At 37.7% G+C, this 20591-nt stretch overlaps 1 protein-coding gene across 1 annotated transcript in view; it reads left to right on the top strand.

Moving 5' to 3' along the window:
- pparg (peroxisome proliferator-activated receptor gamma) overlaps positions 1 to 20591 on the top strand; it is a 58761-nt gene that overhangs the window by 25526 nt on the left and 12644 nt on the right. The window contains exons 2-4 of the mRNA XM_038307855.1: positions 2242 to 2538; positions 2740 to 2906; positions 10569 to 10707. Of these exons, the coding sequence (XP_038163783.1) occupies positions 2242 to 2538; positions 2740 to 2906; positions 10569 to 10707 (603 nt within the window). The remainder of the gene's footprint in view (positions 1 to 2241; positions 2539 to 2739; positions 2907 to 10568; positions 10708 to 20591) is intronic.

Genomic DNA, 20591 nt, shown 5'->3' with positions numbered 1-20591 from the left:
TCATATTTTTGGGAAATTTGATTGATCCAATTGGGCTTTGCTTTCTGAGATTTTGCTAAACATAGTAAGAGAAGGATGAGAGCAAAATCACCTAAAGCACTGTGAATTTCTGCATTGCACCACAGCCTTGAGCAAACTTACCCCTGGGGCATAAAGCTTTCTATTTGGTTTGTTTTCATGTGGACACTAGTACCCTGAGATGGTTGGACTTTGATCACCTCGGCTGACTTTTTTCCTCCAATGTCTGACCATTTGGGATGGCCACGCCTTTAAGGATCTGTGCTAACAAATACATGAAAACCAAAATTGTTTATTTTTGGTGTTTTGCTTTTTTTTATTAAGTTGTCTGACACCAATGAATCAAATTGGCATATCTTTGCTTCTTCAGTTTGAAATCTAAATAAACATAATGAATAAATAAATTGATAATGAACTTTTTCTAACAGTATTTACTAAGCACCTCTTATTTTGTAGACTGAAATTTTCAGTGTACGAAACATTTTTCAGAAATTCCGTATAACTTCTTAGTGACATTTAAATTGTAAAGAGGTTTTTAGATACACTATATTGCCAAAAGTATTTGCTCACCCATCCAAATTATTGGAATCAGGTGTTCCAATCACTTCCATGGCCACAGGTGTATAAATTCAAGCACCTAGGCATGCAGACTGTTTTTACAAACATTTGTGAAAGAATGGGTCGCACTCAGGAGCTCAGTGAATTCCAGCGTGGAACTGTGATAGGATGCCACCTGTGCAACAAATCCAGTCGTGAAATTTCCTCGCTCCTAAATATTCCACAGTCAACTGTCAGCTGTATTATAAGAAAATGGAAGTGTTTGGGAACGACAGCAACTCAGCCACGAAGTGGTAGGCCACGTAAACTGACGGATCGGGGTCAGCGGATGCTGACGCGCATAGTGCGAAGAGGTCGCCAACTTTCTGCAGAGTCAATCACTACAGACCTCCAAACTTCATGTAGCTCAAGAACAGTGCGCAGAGAGCTTCATGGAATGGGTTTCCATGGGCGAGCAGCTGCATCCAAGCCATACATTACCAAGTGCAATGCAAAGCGTCGGATGCGGTGGTGTAAAGCACGCCGCCACTGGACTCTAGAGCAGTGGAGACGCGTTCTCTGGAGTGACGAATCGCGCTTCTCCATCTGGCAATCTGATGGACGGGTCTGGGTTTGGCGGTTGCCAGGAGAACGGTACTTGTCTGACTGCATTGTGCCAAGTGTAAAGTTTGGTGGAGGGGGGATTATGGTGTGGGGTTGTTTTTCAGGAGCTGGGCTTGGCCCCTTAGTTCCAGTGAAAGGAACTCTGAATGCTTCAGCATACCAAGACATTTTGGACAATTCCATGCTCCCAACTTTGTGGGAACAGTTTGGAGCTGGCCCCTTCCTCTTCCAACATGACTGTGCACCAGTGCACAAAGCAAGGTCCATAAAGACATGGATGACAGAGTCTGGTGTGGATGAACTTGACTGGCCTGCACAGAGTCCTGACCTCAACCCGATAGAACACCTTTGGGATGAATTAGAGCGGAGACTGAGAGCCAGGCCTTCTCGTCCAACATCAGTGTGCGACCTCACAAATGCGCTTCTGGAAGAATGGTCAAAAATTCCCATAAACACACTCCTAAACCTTGTGGACAGCCTTCCCAGAAGAGTTGAAGCTGTTCTAGCTGCAAAGGGTGGACCGACGTCATATTGAACCCTATGGATTAGGAACGGGATGTCACTTAAGCTCATATGTGAGTCAAGGCAGGTGAGCAAATACTTTTGGCAATATAGTGTATATCAGAACCCATAAAGTTTAGTCTTTTGTGTTTAATACTAAGTCATGTATCCTTGGCCTCCTTTTCATGGCCTTAAGTTGGGCAATCATACTTCTTGGCACCCAAACAGGATCAGAGGAAGACAGTGTTTTGAGCAGAGTAGACGTTTCCCGAGTGCCAGAGTTCGTCTTGTTCTCCCTGTGACACAGACTGCCTCCCAGTTCGCTTGATAACAGACAGCAGGAATGAACGGGAGGATTGCAAGTACTCCTCATGGTGTTTGCATGGGAGTGTGCATGCACGCCCCAATGTTTTGGACTTTTCTGAAGCATTTTCAATGATTAACTAACAGCGGAATGCTGTACGTGGGCTTGTTGTTTACATTCATGTTTAGTCTTTTCCTTAGCTTCATTTTTCCTCCTTCTCCCCTCATGAATGGCTTTTATCTCCTCTGTTTGCACAGCAGACATGGTGGACACCCAGCAGCTCCTAGCTTGGCCTGTTGGCTTCAGCTTGAGCACAGCAGACCTGCCAGAGCTGGACGACAGCCCCCACTACCTCGACATGAAACATTTGTCCACATCAGACTATGCCTCTATTTCCTCCTCCTCCATCCCTTCTTCTCTGTCTCCCCAACTTGTATCCTCCATTTCATCCGCTGGTGTGGCCTACGACATCAGTTCGCCGCTAAATGAGGAGCACCTGACGAACATGGAATACACAAACATGCAAAGTTACAGAAGAGAGATTGAGACACACAGTATGTTCAGTCACTCATGAAGCTTTTTCTTGTAGATAACCCTCACTGTGAACTAAATAATGGTTTATTGTCTAGATTAAATAATTGAGATTCATAGAAAGACTGTAATCCAAGTTATTTGAAGATTCACCTACTAACAACTAAAAGACTTTGCCTTTTTCTTGAATACTGATTATCTTCTTTGATTTTTTTCTCCATCAGACCCAATCAAGCTGGAACCAGAGTCACCTCCGCAGTACTCTGACAGCACTTTGTTCTCCAAGTTTCCTGAGGATGCGTCGGCATCAACGTTAAACATCGAGTGCCGCGTGTGCGGAGACAAAGCATCTGGGTTTCACTATGGGGTCCATGCCTGTGAGGGCTGTAAGGTACGCATAACAGTTACAGCAAATGCAGAAGCAATCCTTATGACCCAGTGATTTCTCTTTGCATTCAGGTTTATTTCAATAAATACAAAAACTGCAGGTTTCATTCAAAAAGTAAAAGTCATTTATGATATATGTTATAATGTTATGTTAAGGCCAACACAATCATGTGAAAGACTTCTGGTTTGATAGATGTCGAGCAGACATTTTGTTGGTAGATAAGTTACCCGACACAGAAATGTTACCAGTTTTATTTTTATTTTTAAATGATAAACACCAGCTGATCACTTCCTTTCAGTGATGTAGTAATTCATGTAAAAAGAGCTTCAACCCAATTATTTACTACAAATACTGTACAGTACTTGAATATATTTTTTAACTAAAGTACATTTCTGTATTAAATTTGTTTTGTTCATTATCTATCTTATTTGATACTCACATTTTCTAAGAAATCAAATTTCAGAGTTTTTATGGTCTCCCTGTGCCCTGTGATACTCTGGCTTCCTCCAGGCCGTTAGCTTTTAATTGGTATCTAAATTGTCCTGGATTGATCAGATTTCAGATTTCAAAATAAAACCAAAAACATATGAAGCTGCCTGGAATATTTCTGTGTATGACTTTCACTTTTCTAATCAAATTACTTCCTCTACCCAGACTCTGTATTGGGGGTTAGCAACAGGGGTAGGAAGGTGATCAACCTCATGGTACTGCAGAATTTCATAACCACAACATTGCCTTTCTGTGATATGAGTGATTTTTTTCCCGGAAGCTCATGAATCAATTATCCATTAATATTTAAATTATTATTATAAGTTGTTAAAGCCTAATTCAGACCCAGGCCCTGAATACCATCAGTGCTGAGATTCATTCACTCTATGAAGGATCTCCTTGCTTAGTTTTAACTATATTTTTGGTTAATCACTCTGACTATATTTTTCTGAAATCTCAATGCCTGTGCTGCAGCTTTGTAGCCCTTAAAGCCATCTTTTCTCATATTTTTACATTTTAAGATATTGTAGTGTACTTCCCATCATCAGAAAATTAATTGATTTTTGGATGTATAAGCCTAGAAATCATCAGAATTGATTATAGAGGATAAAATTGAATTTAAGTTTGTAAAAAAAATATCGTTAATAACCATATTCATCATTAAGCAGGAGGATAATCCTGTTTTTGAAAAAAGCTAGGTTGGTTTGGATAGCGTCCTTCCCTAAGTATTCACTTAACACTGAAATTAATTAAACAGGGCAGAATAAAATTTTGTTGAATACAATCCAATTTTTTTCATTTAGATTTTTTGTTTAAGTGCTGTATGCCTAAAATAAAAAAATGAGAGATATTAAGCACAGATGGAAAAAAAGAATACAACCTGCGTTAAAAGTCAATGAGAAAAAAAAAATGCTTTATGAGATGGTTCATAAACAGGAAGTGAGTGGGCCTGTCTGATCTGCAAAGGTAGATCACTCCACAGTTTGAAGGTAGAGACTGAAACCACTCAGTCACCTCTTAATCTCAGGACCACCAACAGTGACTGATCTGCTGACCTGAGTGAGCATGAGGGAACCTATAGCTTGAGCAGATCATACAGATACTGTGGGATAATGCCAGGCTAGGCATTTAAAAACAAATAAACATATTTTTAAATAAATTTAAAAAAATTAATTGGGAGCCAATGTAAAAGACTTTAAAATGAGCTTGTGTTTCAGTTAAAAGCTATTTGGTTCAATTTTTAATTAGCTAGAATCCTGTTTTATTAAAGAGCTTCTAGAACCCTTTGATGCCAGAGTCCAATTTTTCTATTTTGTGCCTTAGTAAGGAATATGGAAGCATGCAGATACACACAAAGGTCTAACTAAAACAGAATAAAGATTAGACTGTGCTGTATGAGCAAATTTACCCAAAGGAGAAAAATAATATTCGACGATTATAAAAAAAAATAGCATTAAAATGAATGCTCTTCTGTGTAGGAGGATGTAATAAATATAAGCTACAACACATGGATTTTTGCATAAAATTAACTAGATTATTTACAACAAATAAAAGCTGATTAAAAAACAGCAAGGATCTGAACGCTTGTTTGATTAATCGAGAACAGTAATGGTCATAAATTCATGCAGAAAAAACTTAAAGCATTGGATGAACGGGATTGCCCAATAGTGTCTCCCACCTCCTGAATGGTCGAGAGGGCATCCTTGGACACTGCCGGCCTTCATCCTCTCATTGAATATTGGTCGATGCTCCATGCACTATAGATGATAGCTAAAGCAACCAAAGTCAGACCACCCACACTTCAGAAGATCTCACTTTGGTGGGTCTGCTCCTGCTGGTACCTACCACCATGGAGACATTGGCACCAGTCTTTAAATCCCTCTGTTGCATTTTACAGATTTCTCACTTAATTGGGAAACCAAACCTGTTTGTGCATCTTATTATTTACACAGGCATTTTTTTTAGAGGTGCAAGTTCAGTGCTACCATCATTACCGCCCTTTAGTTCCTGAGGGCCCTGTGGATGAGTGGTCAGAAGGTCTTCTAGAGATACAGTAGGATATTTCCTTAGCTTCATGCACATGATGAAAATGTATCCCATGGTGCCACATATTTAGTCTGCATAGCACCTCAGGGACTGGGGCTGATGTAATCCTGACCTGCAGCCTTTCACACCTTGGAATTTTTGGGGGATTATGCGGGGTAGAAGCCTCTGAAATGAATAGCGTGGGACATTACAGCTGAGTGTAGTGAAGTTTAGCAGAAAATAAGCGGACCATCATTGAAGATAAGGAGGAGGATCTGCAGACGGCTGGGGGAGGGACGATTGTGTGATAAGATCTGTTGAAGAACCTGTTCAGGTCATTCATCTAGCCTAGATCTCCCAAGCTGTCGGAGATCTAGGCTTGGGGGTTTAGTTTGGATCTAATTTTGTTTTCTGGCTTCTCCAGTCTACATAGAAGTTGTTCAGCTGCAGCTGAACATCTTTCTGCACAGGTTTCCTTTATCCCTGCCCTTCCTTCTGAGTTTGTTTTGCAAGGGCTAAGCTCTCCCTTTACTTTTTGACTATTTTGTTTTAATTTATTTAAGAGTGGATCCAGGTCTTGTTACTGGGGAAATAATATTCCATTATAAGGGGCACACTGTTATCCACACAGAAGCTAAAGTAGTCAGTATAGATTTTATAGAGTTTATAATGCTGTCAGTGGCTAAGTTTAGAAGCACTAAATGTCATGATCATATTTGAAATGTATTTAAATTAAAACCCAAGAAATAACTGGATGGTACTGTTAATAAGGAAATAGGTAATTGGAATGAGATGGCTGATTAGGCTAGAAATGTGACATGTAAACGTACCGATAGGGTTATTCTCATAGCATCTAGCCATATGCTCTAACCACTCAAAGCAGAAATATATTACATTGGTGCAGAGGGCATTTACACACTCAGGTCAGCTTTCCTCATTCAGAATAGCTTGATCGTGTCAAATGTTCAAATGCACACTTATCAGATTGTCAGTTAACATAAACCACCCCTCTGAGTCAGATCACAATTTTATTTTGATCCTGCCAAGTACGATTCCGATTGTGATCAGGTTGGCTTACAAAATGTTCAACATTTTATTGTTCAGGACATTTTATGGTGCAGGAGTTAGTATGCTGAGTAAAGGTGAAGAAATTCTCTTGACATGAGAAAAGGGCCCTAAATGATGGGATTTAAGTCTTCTGATAACAATGTGGTAAACATTTCAAGTGCCTGCAGCCAAGGGGGTACATTCATCATTATCCTGGCAGCATTTTTAAACTCCTGTTGTAAAGCATACACCCTTAATATTATCTACAACATGATATATAGTTAGCGGGTTAATTTTCTTATTTTAGAGGACAAAACTGTCAATACCCAACCTTCTCTTTCTAATGCTGTGCATAATTTGGTCTGCATGAAATAACTTCAAACCATCCATATTTATTTGTGTGTCTGGAGTTAGTACAGTTAGCCATGTCTCAGTTAACACAACAAGGCTGCTTTCCCATTAACCCCCTAAATGAAGGGACCTCATATTTCCCATTAAATGAAGTAAGAATGTGTACCTTTCCGTTTGGTCGTGACACCTAGCAGCAGCACTAGTCCCATCTCTTCTAATTCTTAGAGATCTTAAGGCTGTTTCAGTTTGTGGGAACATCCATAGTTCTGGTGTAAACAGTTGGATGCTGATGTGCTCTGGACAGTAGCACCATAAAAAAATTTTGCAAAAATGCATGCTAAAAAACCCCTTCAGTCACAAAACCCTAAAACAGGAAATGTTCACTTGTATCACAGTTTTCATCTATGATCCTCCTAAGTTGCTGCTGCGCTGGTCTCTTCCTTTTTCTGCTTATCTGTGTTTTCTGCTAGATGTCGGTGGAATAGATAATTGTATTTTGCCCGGAGAGAAGTGGGCATTTTTCTATCTTTTTTATGTCTGTCACTCTAACCACAAGCCCATGCATTTTTCCACTCAACGCCAGCATCTGCCTCTGCAGACAACGAGCCTGCCCCTTTAACTTTGTCAGTGTATCTGTCTGTGCTGTCTGTATAGAGTATAAATAACTGATAGAGTGTGGGTGAGGTGTCAGACATATTTCCATTTTCTTTGAAATATTTTTACATTATAGGAAGGTGAACTACAAATTATGACACTGTGTTCCAATCATAAATGAGAAGGATTTTCAGTTTCAGCGGCAGTACTTGGTATGCAGCATATGCTTTGGTCCCAAGAAGGTTTCACAGGTTTGAAATGAGACTTACATGAAAGGCAGCATGCAGACTAGAATCTATGTACCTGTAAGTTAAATTTAGTCCCCTAATTCTTCTAATCTTTGAACCTGGTTCAAAAAAAAGTCTATAATCTTTACAAAATCCCACTTTATTTTTACCCATATAGATGTCCCTTCTTCTTTTATACTTGTTATGGTTTACTTTAAGGCAATAGAAAACGTATCCCATTAAAGTAAAGTACTTCAATCATCTTAAATTATGATAAAAAACTGTATTTTTTTTGTCATTTTAAGATGGTATTGTATGTATTAAAAAGCAGACAGCAAACAAAAAAAAACTAAATTGGTTTGTTGCTCTGATTTCTTTGCACGGAAACGTAGTCGTTTTAGTTAGTGTGTGGCATAAGTCATTATTATCAACTGCAAATTTAATTAGTATATATTTTTAGATAATTTCTTTATTTAAAAAATGATAATCCAATAATTTTTATATGAACAAAGCATAACTAAACAATTAACTCAGCTACTTCTGTCAGTTGGAACATCTTTAAGGGGGTTCCCTTTTTCAAAGATGTTCTTGAGCATCAGTCAGAGTGAACAACAAAGACCCCACATCCTGTTTAATCTAAACACCTGCGTTTTCAAACAAACAACCAAGTTTCAGCAAAAAAAAACCACAGTTTTATTACCTAAAAACTGTTTAATGTCATAAAATGAACGCAATCTGCAGGAGCAACTGAAACAGATGTTCACCGATGTCAAAAGTTTATGTGGCTTAGATAGCTCTTATTATCTTTACTGTACTTCAGATATGTGGGTTTTGTAAAAGATTTTCATTGTGAATTTGTGTTATCTATGCATCTTCCCACATCAGCCACTGTTCATACAAGTGATAACCAGTAGGAGGATTTTGCTGTGAGGCCTTGAGTTGCAAAGATGTTGTTATTTTGAAATGCCGTCCCTGTAGACTTCACATTAAGCAAGAAACACTGTTGACAATTTTTTGGAGGTCAAACCCCAGTTTCGTTTTTTAGAATCTCATTCTCAAGTGATCTCTCTGTTTGATTCTATTTGGAGTGCTTTTTTTTCTCCACCAAAAACGTTTTGTATTGTTTAAAGCTTAAGCATTTATTACTCCCTCCACAATTAACAATACAGATTGCTGCCATTCCATTTATTTTATGATGATAAGGAAATTATATTTTTAATACTTAAAAATTATTGCTTTTTTACACCTTTCAATTAAAACATTGGGTGATGTTTCAATGTGCTCCATACATCGGTAAGGGGGGCTATCTTTGACTTTGCAGAAAAAAGAAAGTTTGCTTCCCCTTTTTTTTAAGAGAAACAGAAGTTTCTGCTCCTGTATTTCAGGAGCATAGAAATCTGATCACACCCTGCAGCCAGACAAAACTACAGACTCTCTGTTAATTTTCTTAATTCTCTATTTGAAGCTACCAAGTGAAAAGCGAAAATGAAAAAAAACTGCTAGATCTTAGTCCCACCGTCATGTCAATGTGATTTCTTCATTTGTAGAGCTCACGACCATAAAGGGGAAAGGTGAGATGAACAGAATCTGTATCAGCTTTCTAAGTGTAATAACCGCTTTATCACTCTCCTTACCTTGGATCTGATAAAATACAGTAAAATACCTTTTCACTGCATTGAAGGTGAAGACTAAAGCCGGCTTAGACCTGTTACCAATATGCATCATAGTGACCTCTACTGAGCTATATTTAAACAAAGGCATTTTTTTGTTGTTCCCAGATGACCACCCGTTAAAATAGCGGTCCATGGGCTTTAGCTGTTATCTCTGTATAATGGTTAAGTTTGGTTAATGGAATGAAATAAAAAAAAAAAGGTTTTACTCTGAGTCAATAATCTCTAAACTATCACATTAGACATCATGAGTTTGGGTATATAGATAATTTACTCTGCCTTTCTAGAGTACCAGATGCATTGTGGGGGTAATGTTATTTATTTATATATTCAAGTAATTTCTGTATTTGCTTCCCTGTTAGATTTCTTTATTTATTTATTTATTTAGCCTTTATTTAACAAGGTTAATCCCTTCGAGATCTAAAATCCCTTTTGCACATACACATACACATTTTTACACATAAAAAGCATTAAAAAAACATTTTTGTCTGTTACAGTACAGGAGGTATATGTCTTTATGCCCCTTAGTCATATCATACCTCACTTGCCTGAATGAAAATGATTTACAGCGGTTATTGTTCTCCCAATGTCTCAGGGGACACTTACCAGAAGAGGGGGGTCAGCCAAGCAGGCAATCCCTTAATTGTTTCAAAACAGAAAACATTCTTTATTGAGGCGAAGGCTTTGACCCCCTTTAACTTCCTCCTTCTCTAAATAACCTGCGATCAAAAAAGAGCAACATCTGGATCGTGCTTTGGATGTCAAAACAGATGAGCTTCCCCAAAGAATTCAGAGGGGTTTTTCTTAGCTCACATCACATTCTTTCAGTGCAGCTTCAGTGTTTTGTCATACTTAGTGATGATTTTTCTCCATTTTTTTGTTTTATGAGTCTATATTAAGTAAATAGATAAATCATAACTGAAAAATGTTTGACTTGGTGTGTGCTTCTGAAGTTAAACCACGATAGGGCACTTAATAGATGAGATAAGAGCAGGTCTTGTGACCTTTTTGAACTAAGATTAATCAGATGAAAGCACACCTTGAAATACAATGTACTTTTTTATAATAAATTTGGCAAAATTATTTGTTTCCCCTCAGATCAAAGGCTAAAGCACATATTTACTCTCCACTGATATACCTGCAGTTTAAATATGATGTCATCTGAAAAAAAATGGTTTACTCTTTTTTTTTTTTCTCTTTCCAAGTTACCGTGAAAGATGTGTTTACTGTTTCACTAATGACTGTCTTTTTTGGTCACATAGGGTTTCTTCAGACGCACGATCAGGCTAAAATTGGTGTATGATCACTGCGATCTTCACTGTCGCATTCACAAGAAGTCCCGTAACAAATGCCAATACTGCCGTTTCCAGAAGTGCCTCAATGTTGGCATGTCACACAATGGTAAGATGGTGTCTCTTTTTGAATAAAAACGCTACATATCTTAACAAGGTGTGTGAATCATGGTGCATGTGTAAGAAAACCTAAGCGTGAATTCTCAGTTTCCATAGAAGTGGAGATGGAAAGTTAACAATAGGTGCGGCTAATCAGCTGCGCTTTATAAAGTTATTAACAGCAGGTGTGACGGCCTCTTTTTTAACAAGAGTTTTAGCAATTTGCTAGTTTAGAGCGCACAGGTTTATGTCGGCACAATCTTAAAGAGCAATGACATCAGCAGTGATCTAAGATAAGCCATTATAGCTGTTAATAATTAATCTAGAACTGGCTAAAAGGCTGTTCAGTCTTTTGCAGAAAGAAATTATTTAAAAGTAGAAAAAGACAATTAGGGAAGTCTTTAGATGGAGGTCCCAGCAAGCTAAACAATACAAAAAAGGCAAGCAAAAAAAATAAAACAGCACCATTAGAATGTGTATCCCAAATGCCTCTCTTATGATTAAACCTAAGGAACAGACCTAAGAAATAATGAAGCGACAAAAGTTAGCATATTATAACTGTTTTGTCACAAAAGTGCCTTTTATTAAGTAACGTAACTAAGAGGCACTTTTAGAAGTATTTTAACTGAATTATTTATTACACTGCTTCTCTGATTTTTACTTGAAATATTATAAAGCATCATTACACTTGCTTCACTTAAATATCTTGCTGCTCTACCCTCCAATAATTCTATTTAGTTCAAGTCAAAAATACTTTATTAATCCGAAAGGGAAATTAAATTTTGCAGCACTTCATATGTTATTTCATTAGAATATAAGACTAAACGTATTTTAAGACATAGACCTAAAATTTATTTTGTACAAACTTTTTTGTACAACATATAATTGTTTTAATGGTATTTTCAGTCTACTGAGCCTTCAGTGTTATTTGGGGATCAAATTAATATAAAGTAAATAGTGTTTTGTATTTTTTGTCACTGTAAGTACCTAACCCTGTTCTAAGATATGTACATTGCTTATTGTAAGGTGTGTTTTTAAGTTAAAAATTACAAAAACAAATGGAAAGGTGTTAATTCTATTTGAATATGTTATTAATAATTTTTCTTTTTATTGTATTTATTTTTAAATATAAGAGTTTTCAGATGACTTCCATCATTTTATTATATTAGACCTGCTGTTATGATCAGTTTAAGAGCTTGAGAAATTGAGTACAAAGTACTTACTATGATCTTTAACCCCGGCGTACTGCCATTCCTGCATTAGCAGAAGGTTTGGGTATTCTTCCTATCTCTAATTAATGGTAATCTGATATTTAAACTGCCTAATAATTATATGAAAAAATACACTATACAGTCTATTGTTTCTTTTTCTGATGTATCCCACAGATATGAATGAAACCAAGTTACATGCTGACTGTAAAAGAGAGCTTGTATGTAGAAAAAGACAGATCTGTTTTGATCCTGTGGTCTAAGAAATACCTCTTATATCTCCTCTTGCCCCCAAGCCCCCCCTCCCTGAGAACAGTGTACTCTCTGCTGGCCACACTGCTTTATATTTGGTCGTCAAGGTGCGGTGGCATGTCTCTAGCAAGCCACCCCACTGTCTTATATGCTGCTACGTGCTTCTTCTGTGGTCTTGGGTTTCATAGCAGACTTTAGTTCATGATTCATTTCACATTGCTAGTTCAGTTTACCTGATACATTTTAAAGACAATTCAAATATGAGACTGTGGTCAGCAGCTAACCCCACCAGAGCTTTTTAATTTTTTCTTTCTGTGTTTTTATAACTATGTGGGTGGGAGGACTTTATCAGTAAACACAGGTAAGTCATGTGAGGTGCTTGGTACAACTTCAGCTGCAAAAGTGAACTGCAGTGTTATCATCTTCCCAGCCAACTGTCTGATTTTTTATTTTTTTTTTTCCCATTTAAGAAAATCTATTTGTTTCTCTGCTTTAAAAGGTTATTATGCACAGTCATTTGCATTTCCAGTATAATCCCAAATTTCAGACGGACAGAGTTGTTGCTCACTTTGCATTTAACCATAGTTAAGGTTGGGATATACTTGGCAAACATACGATCTGGTGCTCTGTCAGAAGAGCATAAGCTGTCAGATCAGTATATATTGTTCTAATACACATGCACGCACATGCGCAAAAGAGAATTATTCTGACATTAAATTGTAGCAGCAGTGTACAGACCAGCAAAAACATGATTATTTAACTTTTAAAAAAAGAAAATCAGCTTTGATTTTACTGTTATTTATTGGATGTAGAAACGCCCAGACATGATTGAAGTTCTGGGATGTTCAGAGAAGAAGCCTCAATAGCTAAAACCATATTAGTCAATATTCATTTAAAATAAGTTACTTTAGTAGTAAAAAAAAAAAAAACGTGTGCGGAAATTTACATTTGGATACATTTTGTTTTCATGTTTAAAATAATAAAAAAAAAACATTGCCTGTGCTTAAATTATGACTGAATTATGATGATTCATTTAGGTTAGATAAAACCTAATTGTATGAGGATTTTACAGTGTATGCTGTTCTGACAGAATGCTGGCTCCAGACATGTATGTTCAGCAGCGACTAGAAGCTGACAACATAACACTACACCAGGAAATAGAATACACTGCTGTTTACGTCTTTTTCAAAGCTTCTTTATGACGTCCAAGAGCAACAGTCATTTCTTTCCTGGGTTTTTATCACAATCTGTTTTTAGTGTTGTACTTATGGGCTAAATCAAAGGAAGTCTTCAGATATGTATATTCCCAAACCCTCGCCAGAAGCAGCTGTTGCACACCTGCCATGGTTTTCTGCCTAGATCGCTCAACGTAGTTACACATTTTCCTAGGTGGGCAGTGAAGAAATTTTGTCCGTACAGGCATTGAAGCCAAAAATTAACTAATTTAGCAGCGCAGTTGTCACTGGTATACCAAGCAAAAACCAAGCTTTGGACACTAAATTTCTAACAACAGCCCTTTAGGTGGTAGTAATATGCCTAAAGTTGGTTTGCTACCACACAGACAGGAAGAGAAAGTTGTGCCTGTATATATCGGAGAAAGAAGTAAGCAATTTTCCATGCAACAGTCAAGTTTTGCGTCAATGGACTTTGTACAAGGCTGCATTCAAGGCAATGACTCGAGTAAAACCCTGGATCTAAACAGTATGTCCTTGCAGAAGAAATTAATTGGAAAGAAATTGGATATTGTAATTTTGATAAGGAAAATTAGCTATATTAATGGAGTACAGGCAAAAAAAAGTTCAACTGATACCTCTGGGTTGAGGGTCGGTCTTTACCTCTAATATAGAATCTACTGGTCTTCAGTGCAGCAGCACTGAGCAGCAGCACTGAGCAGCAGCACTGACAGACAATCTACAGGACAACTTGGCCAACAACAGGCCGGGCATTAGCCTCCACCACCAGGCCAAGCCAGGAGCCTCCGACACCAGGCCAGGCCAACCACCACCTCCAGGCTAGGCATTAGCCTCCACCACCAGGCCAAGCCAGGAGCCTCCGACACCAGGCCAGGCCAACCACCACCACCAGGCTAGGCATTAGCCTCCACCACCAGGCCAAGCCAGGAGCCTCCGACACCAGGCCAGGCCAACCACCACCACCAGGCTAGGCATTAGCCTCCACCACCAAACCAAGCTAGGAGCCTCCGACACCTGGCCAGACCAACCACCACTAACAGGCTAGGCCCCCAGCCTCCACACCAAGCCAGCCTATCAGACCAAGACCCAGCCTCCAACGCCAGGCCAGCCACCACCACCAGGCCAGGACCCAGCCACCACCACCAGGCCAGGACCCAGCCTCCACCACCAGGCCAGGCCAACCACCACCACCAGGCTAGGCATTAGCCTCCACCACCAGGCCAAGCTAGGAGCCTCCAACACCAGGCCAAGCTAGGAGCCTCCAACACCAGGCCAGGCCAACCACCACCACCAGGCTAGGCCCCATCCTCCACACCAGGCCAGCCACCACTACAAGAACAAGCCCCAGCCTCCACGCCAGGCCAGCCACCACCACCAGGCCAGGCCCCAGCCTCCACTATCAGGTAACACCATACTACCTTGAAAAATGGGTCCCAAACAGCAAAGAAACACTGAGGAGGATTGGGTATCACTCACTCAGGTAAATGACCTGCTGAATCACCAGAAGGACATGTTTACAGCTTTATTACAGCAACAGCAGGACATTTTCAAAGACTTTGTTAAAGTTATAATGGATTCAACAAATTCAAGGATGGACATGATTACAAAAGAAATTCAGGAGTTGAAATTAAGTATACAATTCACACAGAAAGATGTGGATGAGCTAAAGATCACTCAGGCAAAACAGTCTGATCATGGTAATTCAATCCAGACAGACATAATCAAGATATGTGAAAGCTTACAGGTAATTGTGGATAAACAAGAGTACCTGGAAGGTTTATCGAGAAGAAATAATGTGGTCATTGATGGGATACCTGAGACCCCGGGTGAATCTTGGGTAGAATCAGAGGAAAAAGTTAAAGAAATTCTAAAGCAGAAGTTGCAACTACAAAGGGAGATTGATATTGAACGAGCATACCGTATAGGAAAACCTGAACCAGATAGGGAAAGACCTAGATCCATTGTGGTAAAGTTTTTGCACTTCAAAGACAAAACTGCAGTAATGCAGAGAGCAAAAAATCTGAAAGGTACTAGAATATTCATCAATGAGGACTACACAGATGCTGTAAGGTTAAAAAGAAAGGAACTCATGCCAAAACTGAAAGCTGCACGTGAGAAGGGTGAAATAGCTTACCTCAGACACGACAAACTGATAATCCGACCTCGTACCAGCACCCCAAGATAGGATAAACAAACGGAAATATGCTTACAGGACTGCTTCTTAAAATATATGGCAATGACATCCCAACACAAGCGACTAAAAAGTGGACTTACTATTGCACATATAAATATAAACAGTCTAAGAAACAAAACAAATGATATAGCTGAATTGTTAGAAGAACATAAGCTGAAGATACTTGCTATTTCTGAGACTCATTTAGACTCCTCCTTTGAAGATAGTGAATTACATATAAAGGGTTACAACATTTATAGAAACGATAGAAATAAATATGGTGGTGGAGTAGCTTTTTACATTCAAGATCATTTACCTGTGAAAATGTGTACTGACATGATGAAATATAATATTGAAATATTATGGTTACAAGTTTATTTTCCTCACAGAAAGCCTATACTAGTAGGCTGCTGTTACAGACCTCCAAGTTCTAACAATGAATATCTTGACACAATCTGTGAAATGTTAGCTAATATGAATGTGGGTCTGGATGTCTATTTACTTGGAGATTTTAACATTGACTGGTTTGCTCATAACTGTCCACTGAAGAATAAGATACAAATTGGAGCTAATGCAGGTGGATTTGATCAAATTATGAATAAGCCAACAAGAATATGTGTAAAAAAAGATGGTACTAAAACAGCTACATGTATTGATCACATTTTTACAAACTCTCCAGAAACAGTTAACAAGATATCATCGGTCCCTATTGGAAGCAGTGACCATAATCTGATTATAGTAGAAAAAAACAATAAGGTAGATAGGCAAGGACCTACAATAATTTTTAAGAGATCATATGCATCTTTCAATCCTTATTCTTTTGTTGACAATGTGAGAGAAATATGTTGGTCTAAAGTGTTGACTGAAAGAAATCATGAGCTTGCACTGTCAAAGTTTGATGATTTATTTTTACCTGTGATTGAGAAACATGCACCTTTGAGAATGTTTACCGTCAGAACATCGAAAACACCATGGCTGGACAAAGAAATGAAAGAAGCTATGAAAATGAGAGACCAAATGAAAAAAACTGCAATTATAACTGGTAATAAGGAAGACTGGTGCCTATATAGGAAAACAAGAAACGCTGTGACCAAGCTAAATAAAAAGAAAAAAAAGAATTATTATGAAGATAGAGTAAAGAAGGCGGGGAATGATTGCAAAAAAATGTGGAAGATAGTTAATGATTTGACAGGTAGGAAAAATAGAACGCATCCATTATTTCTTGAGACAAACGATGGCTTCATAACTAGACCTAGAGAAATTGCTAATTATTTAAATAATTATTTCATTAGTAAAATAGCAAAACTAAGAGAAAATATGCCTAACCTAAGTAATGAAATATCTCACTTATTAATAAGAAACGAAATAATGAAAGGGAAAAGGTCCAAGTTTAAATTAGAAATGGTTAACTTGCAGAGGGTAAAGGATTGCCTGAAAAAGTGCAAAGATAAACCACCGGGTGTTGATGAACTGGATGTCAGACTTCTCAAATTGGTTGCTGATGAAATCGCTCCTGTAATTACTCACATTATTAACTTAAGTTTTATGTCTTCAGTGTGTCCACAAGCCTGGAAAACAGCCAAAATAATCCGATTACAGAAAAATAAGAAACTGCCCTTTTCCAGCTCAAATAGTCGTCCGATAAGTCTACTACCTGTGTTAGAAAAAATAACAGAGACCATAGTATATGAACAAATTAATAATTATCTGTCGATTAATAACATAATTTGTCACTCTCAACATGCTTATAGAAAGGCTCATTCTACAGCAACAGCACTAATTAGTATGTCTGATGACTGGCTTAGGAGTTTTGAAATAAAAGATATGGTGGGAGTTGTGTTTCTAGATTTTTCAGCTGCTTTTGATTTAATTGACCACCATCTACTATTAGAAAAACTTTCCTGCTATGGTTTTGAACAATCTGCACTTAGTTATTTAACCAGTTATTTAACTAACCGGTCGCAAACGGTATATTTTAATGGTGCATTTTCTGAAAAACAAACTGTAACATGTGGTGTACCTCAAGGGAGCTGCCTGGGTCCTTTATTATTTTCAATATTTACTAATGACTTACCATACATACTCAAAAAAACTAAAATAATTATGTATGCAGATGATTCCACTATATATACATCAGCAAGAACAAATAATGAATTAGAAATTATTATGAATAACGAACTAGTGGGAGTGGATAAATGGGTGAAAGCAAATAAGCTGGTATTGAATACAGCAAAAACTAACAGCATGATTGTGAGGTCAAATTACAACGTAAACAGTAATCATATATTGAATATTAATATCAATAACGTCTCGATAAGGAATGTGCATGAGTCCAAGCTTCTGGGAGTGACGGTGGATAACACGTTATTATGGAGAAAACATATTAATAACATGATTGCAAAGATGGGTAGAGGAATCACAGTCATAAGAAGACATGCAACCTTTATGTCCCCACATATTCTTAAAATGATAATCCAATCATTGATTTTTTCTCAAATGGATTACTGCCCAGTCGTCTGGTCAAATGCCCCTGGAGAGATGCTAAATAAACTACAACGTGTACAAAATAGAGCTGCCCGAATAATATTGAAGTGTGATTTAAGGACAAATATCATAACAAGGCATAAAAAGTTAAACTGGTTGTTGGTTAAAGACAGACTTTCATACTCATTGACTGTTATGATTAGAAACATATCTGTATTAAAAACACCTTATATGTTATTTACAAACCTTACTTTTAGTTCAGAGAATCACGAATACAGGACTAGGCATGCGACTGAAGGAAACTTTAGTTTGCCTAAAGTAAAGTCAAATGCCTTAAAAAGAACTGTTATGTATAGAGGTATGAAAGCATAGAATTTACTGCCGAATTACATTAAACTGATAACTGATTTAAGGAAATTTAAAAAATCATTGAAAGAACATTTATTAAATATAGAGGTAAAACACGATTAGGACTGTCTTCTTCAATTGCTGTGCTTTGTAGTTTGTTTTGATTAGTTTGGATTGTTTCTGTTTATGTATATGGGTATGTATATGTATGTGTATATGTGTGTAAGTCTATATGTATATGTATAGATTATGGGAGATGTTGTTTTAATGTCCACATAATTTTATTTAATTTGTAATTTTTTTTTATTTCATGTTTTGTTGTTGGACCCCAGGAAGAATAGCTGTAGCTTGCTACAGCTAATGGGGATCCTAAATAAACTAAACTAAACTAAACTGGTCGTGAGTTATGGTAGGATGGAGCAAAAAAAATATAATCAACAATGGATATATAGGTTGAGCATCTCTTTGGTCTAACGTCGGGAAGAAAGAGCTGAGCCAAAAAGCAAAGCTGTTTATATTCTGGTCACCCTATATACCACATCTCTGCTAAGATCTAAACCATGTGTGAAGAAACAAGATACCAGCTGCAAGCTGCTGAAGTTAGCTCCACATATGTATCTCTTCTGGGAATACCTTGGATTTTCCCTGGAAGGGTTGATATGTTACCCTGAAAACAATGGAAATAAAGAGGAGGGATGGACAAAGAATGTAGCAATAGAAAAATATATTGAAATTAAATTAACTAAATTACTAAATTAAATACATAAATAGCAATACTATGTTGAGTGAGAGTGGGTCAAAATTCAACAAATATGTTTTTCATTTTAGAATTATTAAGGGACTCCAAACCAGTAATGAAGCACTGGCCATCTATCCCATTTTGTGAATTTTCAGGTTTGGTTGTTTTATATCTGATAGCTTTTGTGTACAACAAAAAAAAAGAAAAGAAAAGCAGGCTACTATGGCTTAATTAAGAACCATCCTTCAGAGGTTTTGTACATGCTTTGAAAACGTATGATTGAAAAATATTTTAACATCTCATAACCCTGACTATTGTGAAGATATGTACTTAAGTGTGAGATACCTAACAATTATATAGTGAATGCAATTGTGAAATATATAGGTATGAAATGGGGTTAGGAATGAGGCAAATTCATCAAGAGAATGACTGGATGTGGAGGTTGGATGCAAATGCAACAATGTAAACTTGTTTTGCAAAACAGGTTTCTTAGTGTGGGCAGAGCCATGAGGCTTTTCTTTAACTCCCACACACTGTCTTGCTCTCATCCCATTAACTCTTCATGGTATGTCTCTGCATGTATGACAGGTTTAGTGTGTTTGTCTTAACAGTTGCATTCTTCTTCTTTTAAGTCTGATTACCTTTCTAAACTTTTCTCAACCTTCTTCTTGTTTTCCTTTACGCATATTGTTTAATTTTTGCATAATTTGAAATTTCTCTGTAAAACATGGAGCCTTTCAGACAGCAGCTTTACCCAGAATACACAACATAGATGCAGCATGTGGAAAGCAATGCTAAGCACACACCCGTGCTTAGCTACTGCTTCTATTTTGGCAGCCATTGTTGGTTACTGAAGCCTGACGGACTCCACCTCCAAGTATTTATTTACTAACTGTAAAAGTGGCTCAGGTGCGCTCAATTGTAATTTCCTTCCTTCTCTTGTCCATTTTGTTGCACCTGTTTGGGTGTGCCAGCTTCAGTCTGTTTAACTCTTTGGCCTCAGTGAGTTATGAGAATTCTCAGCAACTCTTTAGCTGTGAAACAACAGCGAACTTAAGTGATAAAGCCCTGCCAGACTAATATCTCATACTTTATTGGCCCGAGAAGATAGGTGCTGCATGCATGTAGAATACAAAAACATACTCGAAAGCCGCTTTACTGCTGTTTGTGCTCACTTAAATTTCTAAGCGGGGAACCCCCCCCCCCCCCCCCCCCCCCCCCAAAAAACAGACTTATTAATATAAACAGGTTTATTATCAAAGCAGATTTCGTGTCAGAATAGAAACCAAAATGTAACCTCAACTGGAAGATACAGGTGGGACATGTTAACTAGGTTTGATAAGAACTTTGTTTAAAGATAGATTTTCCCAGAATTAGATGCTAGAAATTATTAATTTTTATTTGGTTTCAATCCAAAGTTCTCCCAAGTTGCATCTTTCACATTTAGCATTGAAACAAAATACGATCTTTGTTTTTCCAAATCTGAGCCAACATTTC

This window comes from Cyprinodon tularosa, unplaced genomic scaffold, assembly GCF_016077235.1.
Source record: "Cyprinodon tularosa strain WSP-4 unplaced genomic scaffold, ASM1607723v1 ctg621, whole genome shotgun sequence".
Classification (NCBI taxonomy): Eukaryota; Metazoa; Chordata; class Actinopteri; order Cyprinodontiformes; family Cyprinodontidae; genus Cyprinodon; species Cyprinodon tularosa.
This window is presented reverse-complemented; position numbering and strand designations above follow the sequence as displayed.